Source organism: Saimiri boliviensis, chromosome 7, assembly GCF_048565385.1.
Source record: "Saimiri boliviensis isolate mSaiBol1 chromosome 7, mSaiBol1.pri, whole genome shotgun sequence".
Classification (NCBI taxonomy): domain Eukaryota; kingdom Metazoa; phylum Chordata; class Mammalia; order Primates; family Cebidae; genus Saimiri; species Saimiri boliviensis.
In genome coordinates this window covers 66,439,933-66,457,673 of record NC_133455.1, presented here as the reverse complement: position 1 = coordinate 66,457,673, position 17,741 = coordinate 66,439,933, and the positions used below count along the sequence as shown (strand labels likewise).

The following is a 17,741-nucleotide window of genomic DNA, read 5'->3' as shown; positions in this document are numbered from 1 at the left end:
AACCTCCGCCTCCCAGGTTCAATCGATTCTCCTGTCTCAGCCTCCTGAGTAGCTGAGACCACAGGTGCATACCACCACACCTGCCTAATCTTTGTATTTTTAGTAGAGACAGGGTTTTGCTATGTTGGCCAGGCTGGTCTTGAACTCCTGACCTCAGGTGATCCACCCACCTCGACCTCTCAAAGTGCTGGGATTACAGGTGTGAGCCACCATGCCCGGCCTGTAAGTGTATTAACAGTTGTCTCAGACAAACCAAGTTGAGGAGGGACCTTTAGCATAGCCTGTGGTTTGGGATTATTTGCACCATGTTATCCTAGACTGGCCAGGATGCTTAAGGGTCAACTGAATATATATCAGGGATGGAGGGAAGCAGAGGTTGGAGATACAGTAGCCAGAGATGAGGGAAGGTTTGAAAGGTGGAAAGGATTAGTGCTTCTTCCTCTCCACGTGCCCAGAATCTTAAAAAATGCTGCCCATGCCAAGCACAGTGGCCCACACCTGTAATCCTAGCTGGATGAGAGGCTGAGGTGGATTCAGTGGATTCCTTGAGCCCTGGGCAGCATAGCAAGACCCTACCTCTTAAAAAAGAAAAAGAATAGAAAAAAACACCTGCTCAGAGTCCTGGTAGAAAGGAACTCAGATGAGTGCCACAGGGAAAAATCCCCCGGATCCAGAACAGCCAGCTGCTCTGTCTCCATGAGAAGGAGAGAAGGAAAGGAAAAGGCAAAAGAGAAAAAAGAAATTGGAACTTCCCACTGACTCCACACTTGTTTCATAGATGCCTTTTGTTTGGTGTGCACAGCAGCAGATCCCCACCCCCACCACCAAGCCAGTGACCAAGCACACAGCGGCACAGTCAGAAAGAGGGCACCTGGCCCTCACCCTCACTGACGTCACAGGCTTCGATGTCCAAGCCCAAATGACTGGAAGACAAAGCTCCAGTGTTTGAGGAATGAATCTGCTCCCTGACCCACATGTCCCAGTAGTGCACATGGCTTGCCGAGGCTCTTCACGTAGTGTCCCCCCAGGAGGACTGCTGACGGTCCCCTCCCGGCCTCCCATCTCAAGCCAACCAGAGCCTAAGAGGAGCGGCAGAGGACCCGGAGGACCCTCGGGGTAGGCCAGGACAGACAGGGTGTTTACTAGGGTTGCCTGTGGTTGTGAATTTACAGTGAAGCTTCCCATGCAGGGTTTGTCCTCACAGCTAATCCATCAGTGGCTTCTAGGTCTGGGAGACCCTCTCAAAGACAGGACTCAGGGCCTGGGGGGAGGAAGCAGGTTGGCTTCCAAGCGCTTCTCTGCAGTTCCGGCACTCCCTGAGCCTCTCAGGTGCTATTTGGGCTGGTTTAGGACCGCTGGGAGAGGCCAGAACCAGTGACAGGAAGCCAGCCTGAGCACGAGGGTTCCCCAGCTGAAATTCCTTCCAGAAAGCGACTGCAGGAGCCAACTTCCGGGAGACAAGAGCAACCACAGGGTAACACCAGGGTCAGGCTCCTGGGCAGTCACCTCAGTGGATCAGCCGAATGAACAGTGATGGAGCCCCAGCTGTGTGTAAGGTGCCTGGATAGGTTCTGGGTTTACAGAGGTTTCTGTACCTTTCTGTGTGGTTGTACCACATGAAGCCGCCCACTGAGGGCAGCAAAGCCCTAGCCATGCCAGCCTGGCCCAGACACAGACGCCAACAGCTGATGACTGTGCTCCTGGCCCTGTCTCCCCGGCCCCACCCCGGCATTCCATCTCGCTTATACTTACCTAACGCTTAGCCCAGTCCCTCTTAGGAGCAACCTGGTATCGAAATTCTAGGAATTAGATGTTTTTGTCCATTTATCTTGAGTCCACACTTCCCTGCCTGTGTCTGAAAGTCAGAATCTTTTTATAATCTTCTAAATGTTCCCTATAGCCCAAATGGAGCTTGATCTCACCTGACTTCCCACCGTTGCCAGGAGTAACTGGCAACTTCTCCCCAAATCTAAAGTTTCTCATGCAGTATAAATCACCGTGGCGAGGCGCCTACTAAAACTGTGGCTTTATAGTCCCTGAAGGGCCAGGACCCTGAAACAGAATGAAGTCAGCCCAGCTGATAATATTCATTCATTCATGGTTTGAATCCTGCCTGTTTTCAAAAACAGTTCCACAGAGCTTCTGAAAGTTGAGTATCTCCTGGACTCCAGGTACTTTGCTGCCAAAAAGTAACTAATGGTACCTTTAACCTCGGCAACTAGACTGAGCTCTGGGGGAGTGGGGTCTTTCTCTATTCTGTGTGTCCACCATGTAGCACAGGACGCAGTGGCCAGGGTTTCGTGCATCCTTGGTTGAATGAATGAATGAGTACCTTTTAGAGGATAATTACATATTTCCTTGACCTGGTACTCGAAGAGGAAGAGGACAGAGTAAAATCTAAATGATGAGTGAGTTAGTGGACGAGGGGCTGCACGTCCTGAGAAAGAGGAAAGGAGGAGTAGGTGGGTGAGGAGGGGAGTCCACAAACAGCTTTCTCTACCAGGCACTGCTCTTCCTCTCCCATAAGACACACACGCTTCTCCCTCTGTCTCTCCAGATCCCCGACGTTTGCTGGTGGCCTCTTCTCCATCTCCAAGTCCTACTTTGAGCACATCGGTACCTATGATAATCAGATGGAGATCTGGGGAGGGGAGAACGTGGAAATGTCCTTCCGGGTGAGAGTGAAGAGGGCTTCGGGGGAAACCACAACATCCCAGGGGACAGCTTGAGAAGCATCTCTCAGGCAGCGGTGGCGTCAGGGACATCCCATCTGGAACTGACCTGGAACGAGGGGCTACTTCCCGACGTGGCTCTGCCTCTTTTCTGCTCCCGTCCCTGTCCGTGGCACTAGGGCTTGGGCAGTCAGCTTGGACAGTTCAAAACAAATTACTGGGCACAACTTCTCAGAGGGAAGGAATAGTGGGGGTCATACGGACTGGACATCTGGGGACTAGGGACTCTTTCACGATGTCTGTGAGAAAAGGGTTAGGGTGAAGATAGAAATAGTATGTTCACAACTAGGGCAAGAAAAAAAGAAACTTACCAGTAACCAGTCATCATCCTTTTTCTAGAAAAATGAGGCTCCCTTTCCCAGTTCAAAGGACACATGCCCTGCTAACCTTTGAAGTTTCTCTGCCTATGCTCAACAAGCCCTTCATAACGGTCAGAGAAGATGGTGGCCCCAACTCTGGTGGACCCCAGAACTCTGAGATATTACAGGAATTATGCAAATCAGGATTAGGTTAGGAAGAAGGGATTGCCTCTCCATGAAACCTATGCACATCCCCATGCTGTGGAAAAGTAATTAGTAAGCAGATGAGCTCATTAATGAAGTCAACTCTCACAGTGCCTGATGCGTATTAAGCACATAATTGATGCCTACTGTTACTAAAACGATGTATTTCTGTTGCTAACAACATACCTTCCCTTCTAAACCCAAGAGAAGAAATCAGTGGGAGGGATGTCTTCAGCCAGCCCACCAGCATAGAGAGGGGTCACCTGCCAGTCACCCCAACTCCCAGTAGCCCAATCCTAGGGTCCTCAGTGAGCCTGTGACCTCTGTTCACTCTGCTAGGCAGCCAGTATCTTAGGGCCCAGGTGGCCACCACTGGCCATCTGGCAACCGACTATCCTTGCTATTAACACTCTGGTGCTCTGGTTTGAGAAAGCTTGAGTTTCCAGTAACACCTGATAAACTCCCATTTCCGGGTCAAAAAGCCAGAAACAGTTTTCAAAAACAGTTCCACACAGCTTCTGAAAGTTGAGTATCTCCTGGACTCCAGGCACTTTGCTGCCAAAAAGTAACTAATGGTACCTTTAACCTCGGCAACTAGACTGAGCTCTGGGGGAGTGGGGTCTTTCTCTATTCTGTGTGTCTACCATGTAGCACAGGACGCAGTGGCCAGGGTTTCGTGCATCCTTGGTTGAATGAATGAATGAGTACCTTTTAGAGGATAATTACATATTTCCTTGACCTGGTCCTAGAAGAGGAAGAGGTGATCAGAGCTCAGAGTAGGTGTACAGGCACAAGTAACAAAAATGAACCAGCAGGCTTTTCCCTAAAGTGGGCTCTGATAAACATAGGACCCAGCAGTCTCCCTTTGCTTAAGTCAGAGTGAATCATCAGGAAGCCTGGGGTTGTGTAGTCATGGCCTCGGAAGAAGCCTGGTCAGTGTCCTTTTTTCCAGGGAGAGAGAGCAAGTCCTTGGACCTGGGGTCCAGTGTCCTGGAAATAGAATCGAGCTGCTTGGAGGGAGACTGTCCCACCCAGCCCACTGAAGACCTCATCCTGTCTCCTTTCATCAGGTGTGGCAGTGTGGGGGCCAGCTGGAGATCATCCCCTGCTCTGTCGTAGGCCATGTGTTCCGGACCAAGAGCCCCCACACCTTCCCCAAGGGCACCAATGTCATTGCTCGAAATCAAGTGCGCCTGGCAGAGGTCTGGATGGACAGCTACAAGAAGATTTTCTATAGGAGAAATCTGCAGGCAGCAAAGATGGCCCAAGAGGTGAGAGGAAATGGTTCTTGGACAGGTTTAGATGACCTCTCTGAGGTCATCTCAGAGGTCTGGGTCATTAGGCCCAAACCCTGTTCATGGGCTTAATGGCTGGGGCCCACCCCATCTCTACCTCTAGCACCTCCCTTCATCCTCAGGACCCTGTGAGCTAGAGCCCAGGAGAAGGCCACAGGGCACAAAGGTTTCAAAAGCCAGAGAATGGGCCGGGCGCGGTGGCTCAAGCCTGTAATCCCAGCACTTTGGGAGGCCGAGGCAGGTGGATCATGAGGTCAAGAGATCGAGACCATCCTGGTCAACATGGTGAAACCCCGTCTCTACTAAAAATACAAAAAAAATTAGCTGGGCATGGTGGCGCGTGCCTGTAATCCCAGCTACTCAGGAGGCTGAGGCAGGAGAATTGCCTGAACCCAGGAGACGGAGGTTGCGGTGAGCCGAGATCGCACCATTGCACTCCAGCCTGGCCTGGGTAACAAAAGCGAAACTCCGCCTCAGAACAAAACAAAACAAAACAAAAGCCAGAGAATGTTATCCCTACACATAGAGTCTCTGCATCCTTTAGGGGAAGGGAAGGAAAAGAGATTTGAGGGAGCCGTTCCTCTTACAGGAGAAATGGCTCTGAGAGCGTGGGCACTGGGGAATGGGACATAATTGTCTGCAGAATCACAGGAGATGGACTGATAAGCAGGGGACCCCAAAGCTAAGGTGGGGGGTTGGGATTGGATGTGAGGCTGGGCCAGTAGCTTCTATAGGTCCTGAGGGGGAATGAGCTTGAGAGTCAGTAGCCCCAGGTGCTCCATGCTGTCTGCGCTACTTCAGCCCAGACAGGAAAATCAAAGACTGGTGGAACTGGCCGGGTGCGGTGACTTGAGCCTGTAATCCCAGCACTTTGGGAGGCAAAGACAGGTGAGTCACCTGGGGTCAGGAGTGCGAGATCAGCCTGACCAACATGGTGAAACCCTGTCTCCACTAAAAATATAAAAATTAGCCAAGTGTGGCGGTGGGCGCCTGTAATCCCAGCTACTAGGGAGGCTAAGGCAGGAGAATCACTTGAACCCAGGAGGAGAAGGTTGCAGTGAGCCGAGATCATGCCACTGCACTCCAGCCTGGGTGACAAGGTGAGACTCTGTCTCAAAAAAAAAAAATACAAAAAGACTAGTGGAACTGATCCTTGGGGGGCTGGCTTGGTTGACAGAAATCCTTCGGTGACATTTCGGAACGACTGAAGCTGAGGGAACAACTGCACTGTCACAACTTTTCCTGGTACCTGCACAATGTCTACCCAGAGATGTTTGTTCCTGACCTGACGCCCACCTTCTATGGCGCCGTAAGTCCTAAGAACCAACCTGTCTGCCCATCACCATAGCACCCCTCGGAGAAGTTCGCGACCACTGACCCCATGAACGGATGACAAACAAGAATTGACTTTTACCCTGCACCCTCCTTTATCCAGGAGGAGGACTGAGAGGCCATGTTGGGGCTTCTAGAGATAGCAAAAAAAAAAAAAAAGGGGGAACCACCCACAAGCAGTGGTTGTGAAACATTAGCATGCGTTAGAATCACCAGGGAGGTGCGGTAAAACCCTAGGGCCCATCCCCAGAGATCCTGATTCAGGACTTGGGGGGGGGGATCTGAAAACCTGCATTTCTCACAAGTCTCCATGGTGGTCCTACACTTTGAGAACCACTGCTTATAGGGGAACTCCCGCCTGCTGAGGGCTTCCTCCAGGAAGCTGGCATCCTGGGAGATTCCCCGCTCGCCCCACAGAGGTGTCCAGTCCTGCCCTTTCCAGCCTCGGGCTCTGCAGCTCACTTTGCTGTTATCTCTAGGCATGTGGATTAATGCAGAGGAGCTAAATGACAGAGGGGAAATCCAGCCATGCAGATTTGTTACAGTTGACTGGTGTTCCAGTGGGGCCCCATACCACATATGAGGAACCCCCTGACTGTGTCATCCTGCTTCCCCTCTCTGCTCATCCCTCTGCAGATCAAGAACCTCGGTACCAACCAGTGCCTAGATGTGGGTGAGAACAACCGTGGGGGGAAGCCTCTTATCATGTACTCCTGCCACGGCCTTGGTGGCAACCAGGTATGCAGCCCACCCATCTCCAGAGCATCTCCTCTCCTCACTGGCTCCCTTTCTCTACCCTAAAGAGTCCTTTCCTGAGGACTTGTGGGAAAGAGATACCATCCCTGCCCTCAGGAAGCTTCCAGTCAGAGGAGAAGGCATAACACACACAAGATCTGAAGAAGGGACATCCAGAGAGAATGAGGCATCGGTGCTGGGTGTGAGAAGGGGATGGGAGGGAGGGTTGCTCATCAGAGGAGGCTTGCTGGAGGAGGCCAGCGCTGGGGTACATTTAGGAGTGAGGATCGAAAATGTTCGAGCACATCCCATCACCTATGCTCAACTTCTATCTTCAATGCATCCTCTGCCCAGAAGCTACCACTCTGATCCTACCACATCACAGTGCCCCCAAAACAACCACCTAGTGACATCTCAGTTACCTGGCACCCTGGAAACTTACCCCATGCCCCAGCACCTCCCTGAGGCATAACTAGCAACCTCCTCATCCCCTACCCCTCAATCTACCCTGAATGCCACCAGCACCTAGTAAGTGAGAGGCACTAAAAACAGAGCCGGAGCAGGGAAAGGAGTGGTGTGGGATGCTGAACAAGCCCGCTGGCGTATGCAGGTGAAGACAGTCATCCTAGAGCAGTTTCCTGTACCACTGACCTGCAAAGTGATTTCTGGTGGTGCGTTGGAGAACATTTTTTATTTTAATAGTAATTTCATAGCAAAAATACAACAAGCATATCACATGATTTCACAGATGTTACTTAAAATGAGTCTAAGTTAAATTTAATTTTAATCTAATTTAAAGGAAATGTGATCAGGCACGGTGGCTCACACTTGTAATCCCAGCACTTCGGGAGGTCGAGGAGGGTGGATCACTTGAGCCTAGGAGTTTGAGACCTGCCTGGGCAACACAAGACACCCCATCTCTATAAAAAAATTTTTTTTAGATTAGCTGGGTGTGGTGCCACACGCCTGCAGTCTCAGCTACTCAGGAAGCTGATGTGGGAGGATCGCCTGAACAAAGGAATTCGAGGTTGCAGTGAGCTGTGATCATGCTGCTGCACTCTAGCCTAAGCAACAGAGCAAGACCCTGTCTCAAAAAAAGAAAAAGAAAAAGAAAGAAAACATATTGGTCAGGTGCAGTGGCTCACACCTGTAATCCCAGCACTTTGGGAGGCCAAGGTGGGAAGATCACTTGAGTGCAGGAGTTTGAGACCAGCCTGGGCAACATAGCAAGACCCCGTCTCATAAAAAAGATATACATATACACACATATATATATGGTAGCTATTTTTCTAATATAGCCCTGATATGGTAACAATCCTGAAGGCAGCACATAAATGAGTCAAGTCTTGGCATGGTCTCACATTCACTCTCCTCCCCAGGAGACCATGCATGGTTGACAGCTCAGGGCAGGTGGCTTTGCAAGGTTGGGGCCAAACTCTCCACTTGCTTCTCTTGTCTTGATTTCCAGTACTTTGAGTACACAACTCAGAGGGACCTTCGTCACAACATCGCAAAGCAGCTGTGTCTACATGCCAGCAAGGGTGCTCTGGGCCTGTGGAACTGTCATTTCACTGGCAAGAATAGCCAGGTCCCCAAGGACGAGGAATGGGAATTGACCCAGGTGAGTCGGTGTCCATAAAGCTCAGAATCAAGAACTTGAGGCCGGGTATGGTGGCTCACGCCTGTAATCCCAGCACTTTGGGAGGCCGAGGTGGGCGGATCACGAGGTCAGGAGTTTGAGACCAGCCTGGCCAACGTGGTGAAACCCTGTCTTATTAATAATACCAAAATTAGTTGGGCATGGGGTTGTGCACCTGTAATCCCAGCTACTCTGAGGCAGGAGAATTGCCTGAACCTGGGAGGCGTAGGTTGCAGTGAGCCAATCCTACCACTGCACTCCAGCTTCGGTGACAGCAAGACGGGTGAAAAAAAAAAGAAGGGAAAGAAAAAATGAACTTGAGGCCATATTGGCCCCTCTGTATTTTCTTCATTTTCTTCCTGAGATGCCATGGGGTAGAGTAGAGCAATGTATAAGGTAAGTGAGTATGGGCATGGCCACAGGCAGGGTTCTTGGGACTGAAAGGGTATTAAAGGGTATTTGGTGATGACCGATGGAAAGATGGGGTCAGAGGTTATGGTTTGTGGCTAGCTCTGCCATGGCTCAAGCATTTTTAGGCTGAACCCAATTAAATGAAGGTGAAGAGTCATTCATGGTTCCTGTTTGTCCTCTGTGTCCCGGACTCAAAGCTAGGCACTCACATACTTGGGTCTGGTTGATCTTTCAGAGGCTCTTTCCAAGCAGGAAGTGTCCCCATTTCTGCAGATGAGTCGGAGCCGGAGGAAGCCTAGCATGTCTGTGACTGAGCCAAGATCCATCACTAATAAATGGCAGGCCTGGGATTCAGCCCCAGATGGATCTGACTTGAAAGCACGGGCTCTTTCTGTTACACCACATGCAATTGCCACCATGCTGAGCTCGACCCTAGTGAGCCTCCCTACTCCACCCCAGTGTAGGAAAGAGGAACCTGGCTGGGCGCGGTGGCTCACGCCTGTAATCCCAGCACTTTGGGAGGCCGAGGCGGGTGGATCACAAGGTCAAGAGACCGAGACCATCCTGGCCAACATGGTGAAACCCCATCTCTACTAAAAATACAACAATTAGCTGCGCATGGTGGCATGTGCTTGTAATCCCAGTTACTTGGGAGGCTGAGGCAGGAGAATCACTTGAACCCGGGAGGTGGGGGTTGCAGTGAGCCAAGAGCACCACTGCACTCCAGCCTGGTGACAGAGCGAGACTCTGTCTCAAAAAAAAAAAGAAGAAAGAGAACCCTAGCCTTGAGGCTGCAGGGGAGGGAGCAGTCTAAACATAACCCAAGGCAGAACGCTGGAGGTGGAGCAGTGGCCCTGGGTCTTTGAGCCTGGCCATCTGTGGAGGGGGAAGCCCTGAAGGCATTTCTTTCTCAGCCCACGGTCTTGTCTTTCACCATTTCCTCCACTGAGCTTGAAGCTGGGGATGGGGATTTGGCACCAGATAGAGGTGGGAATTCAGGAATTCATCTCATGAGATGGCAGGAAAGAAATAGGGAAGTGTCCTCTTTTTGCTTTGTGGGGTTCCCTTGGCGTTTCATCAATTGTACCCCCTTGCATTGTCCCCGGTAGCATTGTTAGAGTCTGTGGCCCAGATTGACCCTTTGCTCTGTCATCTTTTAGGATCAGCTCATCAGGAACTCAGGATCTGGTACCTGCCTGACATCCCAGGACAAAAAGCCAGCCATGGCCCCCTGCAATCCCAGGGACCCCCATCAGTTGTGGCTCTTTGTCTAGGACCCAGATCATCCCCAGAGAGAGCCCCCACAAGCCCCTCAGGAAACAGGATTGCTGATGTCTGGGAACCTGATCACCAGCTTCTCTGGAGGCCTTAAAGATGGACTTCTAAGCCCACTGGGTGGCGAGGCAGGACCTTCCTACTCCTTGCAACAACACTGGGCCCATTTTCTTTCCTTCACAGTGACAGAAGAGACCATTAGGACATATATTTAGCCTGGGGTTTTCCTTCTGTCCTAGAAACGGAGGCTTCCGAAGCAGGAAAGGCAACTGGAGGGTCCAGGGCAGCAATGCTGAGCTCAAGAAACATACTGCAGGCTGGGCACAGTGGCTCACACTGGAAATCCTAGCACTTTGTGAAGACAAGGTGGGAGAACAGCTTGAGCCCAGGAGTTTGAGACCAGCTTGTACAACATAGTGAGGACCCCATCGCTACCCACCCCTAAAAAAAATAGCTGGGCGTAGTGGCTTATGCCTGTAGTCTCTGCTACTCGGGAGGCTGAGGTGGGAGGATTGCTTGAGCCCGGGAGGTTGAAGCTGCAGTGAGCCTTGATCATGTCACTGCACTCCAGCCTGTGCAACAGGTGAGACTCTGTCTCAAAAAAAAAAAAAAAGAAGAAGAAAAGAAAAAAAAGGAAAGGAAAAGTACTTCTACAGCCATGTCCTGATTCCTTGATCATCCAAAGTACCTGCAGAGTCCAGTGAAGAGTCCATATTCTGGCCGGGCACAGTGGCTCATACCTGTAATCCTAATTCTTTGGGAGGCCCAGGTGGGCGGATCACCTGAGGTCAGGAGTTTGAGACCAGCCTGGACTACATGGTGCAACTCTGTGTCTACTAAAAATACAAGAAGTAGCTGGGTGTGGTGGCAGGTGCCTGTAGTCCCAGCTACTTGGGAGGCTGAGGCAGAAGAATCGCTTGAACTCAGGAGGCAGAGGTTGCAGTGAGCCGAGACCATGCCATTGCACTCCAGTCTGGGTAACAGGAGCAAAACTCCATCTCAAAAAAAAAAAAAAAAAAAGTATATTCTAACAGATGGATTAGAAGTCTAAGCGAGCCTCCCTTGCTAATATTACCTGAAGTTTGTAGAACTGTTTACAGATAGCTCTCTGACAGGTGTCCTTTATCTTACTTTATCTGTACAATAATCTGTGAGAAAGACAGGACAGAAACCAGTGTGCCCATTTTACAGATAAGAAAACTGAGACACAGAGAGGTAAAGGGGCTTGTCTGTAGTCTCATAGCTAGCAGATGGCTGGAGCCAAGACTGAGGCTCGCTCTTCAGCGCTGAGCCAGGGCTCCTTCCACTGTACCACAAGAACACTAGACCACTTGCCACCAGCCTTTTCATTCCCTCTTCCTCCATTCTGATCATTTCTAGCTGGGTCGCCTCCATAGAGCCTAGAAAAACAGAGCCAGGGGTGGATGCGGTGGCTCACACCTGTAATCCCAGCCCTTTGGGAGGCTGAGGTAGGCAGATCATCTGAGGTTGGGAGTTCAAGACCAGCCTGGCCAGCATGGTGAAACCCCATCTCTACTAAAAATACAAAAATGAGCCTGGTGTGGTGGCGCATGCCTGTAATCCCAGCTACTCAGGAGGCTGAGGCAGGAGAATTGCTTGAACCCAAGAGGCAGAAGTTGCAGTGAGCCAACATAGCACCACTGCACTCCAGCCTGGGCAACAAGAGTGAAATTCTGTCTCCAAAAAAAAAGAAAAAAGAAAAACAGAGCCAGGTATCCATTGTGGAGAGAGCACACTTAGGACTCCTGGGATGTTAGTGTTAAAAGAAAGCTCCTGGAGCCAGTGATTCTCAAGTTTATCCCAGATCCCTTTTTTCAAAGCCCTATGTAAAAGGTAGATAAAAAGCAAAGTAGTGTGAGTGAAATTGGGAGAGGGACAGGCAATGCCTCCCACCCCTAACTTCTAAAGGTCTGGAAGCACAATGTGAAAATCGTGTAGCCCAACCCTATCACTTTCATATTCTGAAACTAAGTCCAGATAAGTGAATCTGTCCAAGGTCACCCAGCAAGCCGTCAGCGGCCCTGAGGGTAAGGACTCCGATAAGGCTCAGGAGGGTCTTGGAAAGCCTGAGGCGGCAGGAGAAGTGTGCAGAGCTCAGCGTGCCTGGAAGGCTGATCCACTGCTGGGCCCACGTGAAGCCCCGATGGGGAGCAGACCCCACTGCATATGGCTCTTTTGCTGCAAGAAGAGTCTGCGCAGAGGACGAAAATTCCATCCGGGAAGGCTTCTTTTGACTTTCAATAGCAGGCTGTCACCACATGAGGGTGCTATGGGACCACAGCTGCCTCTTGTTCCCACACAACTCAATCCTGCAGGAGCCCTCCCAGGTCCCTGAGAGCCTTCTGGACCCTATACAAGAGACATTCTGGGGTAGGCCAGCCAAAAGGAAAGGAGAGAGTGGCCAGGGTACGCCCTGGAGTAGGGAAGGGAAAAAGTTCCTGGAAAGAGAAGAGAATTGGACGAGCGGTCTCGGAGGAAATAAAGGTTTTCTGGCATTGCTAAAGGAAACGTGTTGGGTTCCTCTTGCCTGCGTTGTCCCTTAGCTGAATCAGTTGATTTGGGCTATGAAGAACCACACACATCTGAAATGTTCGATTACAGCCACTGTCTTGTGTCCCCAAACATTCTCTGGCCCTAAATCTAGCCTGTGTATTGTGTCAAGCATGTGGAGACGTGAGACATGAGTGAGGCATGAGACTAGGTCCTCTCCCTGTGGAACTCACACGCTAAACGTAGGAAAATCACGGCAAGCCTAGAGATGCTCCAAGAGGTGCTGGATGAGTTAGAAGGAGCAATTCCTTCCACTGAGGGAAGCAGGTAAGGCCTCATAAAGATGGGAGTGTTTGACCTAAGACCTCGGAGGATGAGTCTTCAGATGGGAAGGGCTCAATAAGCAGAGATGTCACACAGGCAGCAGCCCGGCAGGAGCAAAGCCACAGAGGACATGTAGCCACAGTGGGTCTGAGTGAAGGAGCAATGAGTGCAGAAGCTGGAAGATCAGGGCTACATCATGAATTTCAGGACCCCTAAGCCCTTTGGCCTTCACAGCTCTTGATCCATTAGAAAAAAAAAAAATTAATTTTGGGTTGAGTGTGGTGGCTCATGCCTGTAATCCCAGCACTTTGGGAGGCTGAGGCAGGCAGATCATGAGGTCAGGAGTTTGAGACCAGCCTGGCCAACATGGTGAAACCCTGTCTCTACTAAAAATACAAAAATTAGCCGGGATGGTGATGGAAACCTGTAGTCCCAGCTACTCGGGAGGCTGAGGCAGGAGAATCGCTTGAACCCGGGAGGCAGAGGTTGCAGTGAGCCGAGATTGCACCATTGCACTCCAGCCTGGGCAACAGGGCAAGACTCGGTCTCAAAAAAAGAAAAAAAATAATTTTATAACTATGTTGGTATAAAGATGAATGTAATCCAGGCTGATTATATTTACTTTATATCTTCTGGTTTTAAAATAAGCTAAGACATTTCTGTAGGCCCTGAGCACTGCAGCTACTGTGCCTTCTGGGTAACTCAGCCCCGTAGAAGAGTTGGTTGGGGCCCAATCGAGAAAGGCTTTGGTAGGTCTGGTAACCCACAGGGAGTCATGGACCCTAACCCCAGCCTTATTCTTGGTTGCATTAAACATCCAGCATGGATCCCAGTAGCCCTCATATTGTCTGTGGTATCACCCCACAGCTCCCCAGCCCAATCATATGGGCTCCCATAGCCCAACCAAGGTGCTCAGCTTTGCCAAGAAGGTTCCACCTACCCCCAAATAGCATAGCACTTCCCAGGCACAGTCAGCCAGGAGTTACTCCCAGGGAGTGGGAGATGCAGCAGGAGGGAGACACAGGCTGTGCCTGGAGAGTAGGTCTGGGACTAGGGAAGGGAGGTGGTAGAGAAGAGGGAGAGGGCACTGATGGGAGTGGCAGGAAGGCTCAAGAAACTAGCTTCCACCGGGAACCAGTGGCTCATCCCTGTAATCCCAGCACTTTGAGAGGCCAAGGCAGGCAGATCACTTGAGGTCAGGAGTTTGAGACCAGCCTGGCCAACATGGTGAAACCCAGTCTCTACTAAAAATACAAAAATTAGCCAGGAATGGTGGCAGGCACCTGTAATCCCAGATACTGGGGAGACTGAGGCACAAGAATTGTTTGAGCCTGGGAGGCGGAGGTTGCAGTGAGCCGAGACTGTGTTCCAGCCCGGGCGACAGAGCCAGAGGAAGACTCTGTCTCAAAAAACAAACAAACAAGAAACTAGCTTCATGGCCTTCCCCTTAGTCAAGCCTAGCCTGGCCCTAACAATACCCGTATTCTTCCTTACCACCCACCCCTCTGACCACTCTCAGCTGACCTAACGCCCCTACCTCTTAAAACCCTGCAGCCAGCCCTGTGCTGCTATCTCCTGGTTCCAGGAGCCTCTCACTCTAGGATTAAAGGGCTGGGCCCCTCTGGGGATCTGTTTCCCACAGGAAGAGTACTGGGGCCATTGCCAAAAATAGCTGGATGTCCCAGAATTTATTCTTATTTTTAATTACAAAAGTAATACTGTGCCAGCCTGGCCAACATGTCAAAACCCCGTCTCTACTAAAAATACAAAAATTAGCTGGGTGTGGTGGCACGTGCCTGTAATCCCAGCTACTCGGGAGGCTGAGGCAGGAGAATCGTTTGAACCCAGGAGGCGGAGGTTGCAGGGAGTCCAGATCGTGCCACTGTACTCCTGCCTGGGTGACAGAGTAAGACTCAATTTTTTTAAAAAAAGTAATGCTGTGGAGAAAAGTCAGATATAGAAAAGTGCGGTTTAAAAAAGTGAAATTTGTCTTTCTCTATTGCAGCTAAAAAGAAAAAAAAAAGCGAAATTTGCTACTCAGGAGGCTGAGGTAGGAGGATCGCTGGAGCCCAGAAGGTTGAGGCTGCAGTAAAGTTGTGATCACGCCACTGCATACCAGCCTGGGCAACAGAGAGAGACTTTGTCTAAAAAAAAAATCTGCATAGTATTCTATAGCAGGATTAAAACCAATTTATTCAGCCTTCCTCTGTTAATGAATACTTAGGTTTTTTCCAATTTTGCAACAAGCTTTATGACAAACTATACTATAACCCACGACTTTGAACATTTATTATTGTGCCTGTTTGTCTTTTTTTTTTTTTTTGGCTGGGTCTTGTTCTGTCACCTAGGCTGGAGTGCAGTGACGCAATCATGGCTCACTGCAACCTTGACCTCCCATGCTCAAGGGATCCTCCCACCTCAGCCTCCCGAGTAATGGGACTACAGGCATGTGCCACCATGCCTGGCTAATTTTTTCATGTTTTTTAGGACAGGTCTCATTATGTTGCCCAGGCTGGTATCAAACTTCTGGCCTCAAGCAGTCCTCCTGCCTTGACCTCCCAAAGTGCTGGGATTACAGACATGAGCCACCATGCCTGACCAATGTTTACTTCAAAAGAATTTATTCCTAGAATCAGAGTGCAGTGTCAGAAAAAAATTCACTGCCTCAAAATTTAAGCCATTGTCTGGCTGGGTGCAGTGGATCACACCTGTAATCCCAGCATTTTGGCAGGCCAAAGTGGATGGATCACTTGAGTGCAGGAGTTCGAAACTAGCCTGGGCAACATGGTGAAACCTCGACTCTACAAAAAATTCAAAAATTAGCCGGCCATGGTGGCTGGTACCAGTAGTCCCTGCTACTTGAGGGGCTGAGGCAGGAGGATTGCTTGAGCCCAGGAGGCAGAGGCTGCAGTGAGCTGAGATAATGCCACTGCATTCCAGCATAGGCAACAGAATGAGACCCTGTCTCAAAAAAAAAAAAAAAAAAAAAAGGGAAAAAAAATTTAAGGCATTGTCTATGCCTAACTCTAAGACAGAATTTTTTTTTTTTTTTTTTAGATGGAGTCTTGCTCTGTTGCCCAGGCTGGAGTGCAGTGGCATGATCTGGGCTCACTGCAACCTCCACCTCCTGGGTTTAAGCGATTCTCCAGCCTCAGCCTCCCAAGTAGCTGTGTTTACAGGTACGTACCACCGTGCCTGGCTAATTTTTGTATTTTTAGTAGAGACGGGATTTCACCATGTTGGTCAGGCTGGTCTGGAACTCCTGACCTCAGGTGATCCACCCACCTCTGCCTCCCAGAGTGCTGGGATTACAGGCATGAGCCACCGCACCCGGCCCTAAGAGTAAGAATTTAAAGAGTCTGGGCCGGGCGCGGTGGCTCAAGCCTGTAATCCCAACACTTTGGGAGGCCGAGGCGGGTGGATCACAAGGTCAAGAGATCGAGACCATCCTGATCAACTGGTGAAACCCCATCTCTAATAAAAATACAAAAAATTAGCTGGGCATGGTGGCGTGTGCCTGTAATCCCAGCTACTCAGGAGGCTGAGGCAGGAGAATTGCCTGAACCCAGGAGGCGGAGGTTGCGGTGAGCCGAGATCGCGCCATTGCACTCCAGCCTGGGTAACAAGAGCGAAACTCTGTCTCAAAAAAAAAAAAAAAGAATTTAAAGAGTCTGACTAGATGGGAGATTAGGCCCCAGTTATGAGGCCCTTAACATCGGTCCTAGAGTTTGGTTTTTAAGCAAATACAGATTGGGCTTCTCTGGACTAGGCCAAGGGTACAGAAGTGGATATGAAATTGGCCCTGCTGGGTTTTCTGGTTTGTTTTTGTTTTTGTTTTGAGACAGAGTCTCACTCTTGTTGCCCAGGCTGGAGTGCAATGGTCCAATCTCACTTTACCGCAACCTCCCTCTCCCAGGGTCTAGTGATTCTCCTGCCTCAACTCCCGAGTAGCTGGGATTACAGGCACGCACCACCATGCCTGGCTAATTTTGTATTTTTAGTGGAGACGGGATTTCACCATGTTGGTCAGGCTGGTCTTGAACTCCTGACCTCAGATGATCCACCTGCCTCAGCCTCTCAAAGTGCTGGGATTACAGGCATGAGCCACTGCTCCTGGCATCCCTGCTGTTAAAGGTTCACCACTTTGGAGTATGTAATGTCAAGAGGTAACCTTCAGGAGGCCCTCAAGCCTCCTCTTGTACTCCTCATCCTGGGGCTAGAGGCCAGAGGAAGCAGGGAAGTGGGAGGAGAATGACAAAGGAGGCCTTGGGCTCCCTGGCACAGCTCAGCCCTCTTCCCTCAGGTCCACTTTGTGCCAGAATGCTGGAGGGTGGGCTGGAGAGCAAGCCCTTCAAGTTATCTGAGCATCAAAGTGCAACTCCCCTGAACAGCTCGAGACCCTGAAAAGTGTGCAGATTCCTTCAAGCAGCCTTTTCCAGGCCTCTCCCACCCATGTAGCCACGAAGCTTGGATTCGGGTGTGTTTAGGCAACAAAGCCCCGGGTGAGCAGGTGATTGTCCTGCTTCTGTCTAGGTTCCCGGCTTCTCCCTGCCTAATTCCAAACCCTGTGCTTTGCCACCATCACAGCTGCACCTACAGTCCTCTGCTCTGGAGCCTGCAGTGGCTCTGATCACTTTGTGGCCAACCCAAGGGTCCTCTGCCCACCTCAAGGCACACTGAGACTCCTTTCTCTTTCCTCTACAGGCTATGAGGGACAGAGCCTTTATCTCTTTCAGGAAGCTCGGCTCTTCCCCTCCTGCTCCCTCTGCCTTCCACCCTCCATCTACCCTCATAGCCCTTAGACAGTCTTCATATCCCGAGGACCCCTCCTCTGCCCTGCCCCACATTCTCCTCTGGGAGCCCCTTCTTGGCTCTCCATCAAGACGGCCCAAACCTGTTTCTCAGTACTTTCCTCCTCCAGATTCTCTCCACTGCATCTGCTTGGCTTTTGTGTCTACATTTACACCTATATCTGCATGCTGGG

At 50.5% G+C, this 17,741-nt stretch overlaps 2 protein-coding genes across 7 annotated transcripts in view; both read left to right on the top strand.

The window, feature by feature from the left end:
* The window catches only part of GALNT6 (polypeptide N-acetylgalactosaminyltransferase 6), a 42,084-nt gene extending 31,135 nt beyond the window's left edge, over positions 1 to 10,949 (top strand). For all 6 annotated transcript variants that reach the window (XM_003939171.4, XM_074402650.1, XM_074402651.1 and 3 more), the window contains 6 exons: positions 2,558 to 2,675; positions 4,306 to 4,506; positions 5,708 to 5,839; positions 6,499 to 6,600; positions 8,066 to 8,218; positions 9,808 to 10,949. In XM_003939171.4, coding sequence (XP_003939220.1) covers positions 2,558 to 2,675; positions 4,306 to 4,506; positions 5,708 to 5,839; positions 6,499 to 6,600; positions 8,066 to 8,218; positions 9,808 to 9,921 — 820 coding nt within the window. In that variant the 3' untranslated portion in view covers positions 9,922 to 10,949. The remainder of the gene's footprint in view (positions 1 to 2,557; positions 2,676 to 4,305; positions 4,507 to 5,707; positions 5,840 to 6,498; positions 6,601 to 8,065; positions 8,219 to 9,807) is intronic.
* A 100-nt stretch (positions 10,950 to 11,049) lies between these two features.
* The window catches only part of CELA1 (chymotrypsin like elastase 1), a 28,091-nt gene continuing 21,399 nt past the window's right edge, over positions 11,050 to 17,741 (top strand). Inside the window, exon 1 of the mRNA XM_003939169.3 lies at positions 11,050 to 12,760. The gene's annotated coding sequence lies outside the window, so the exon portion shown is untranslated. The remainder of the gene's footprint in view (positions 12,761 to 17,741) is intronic.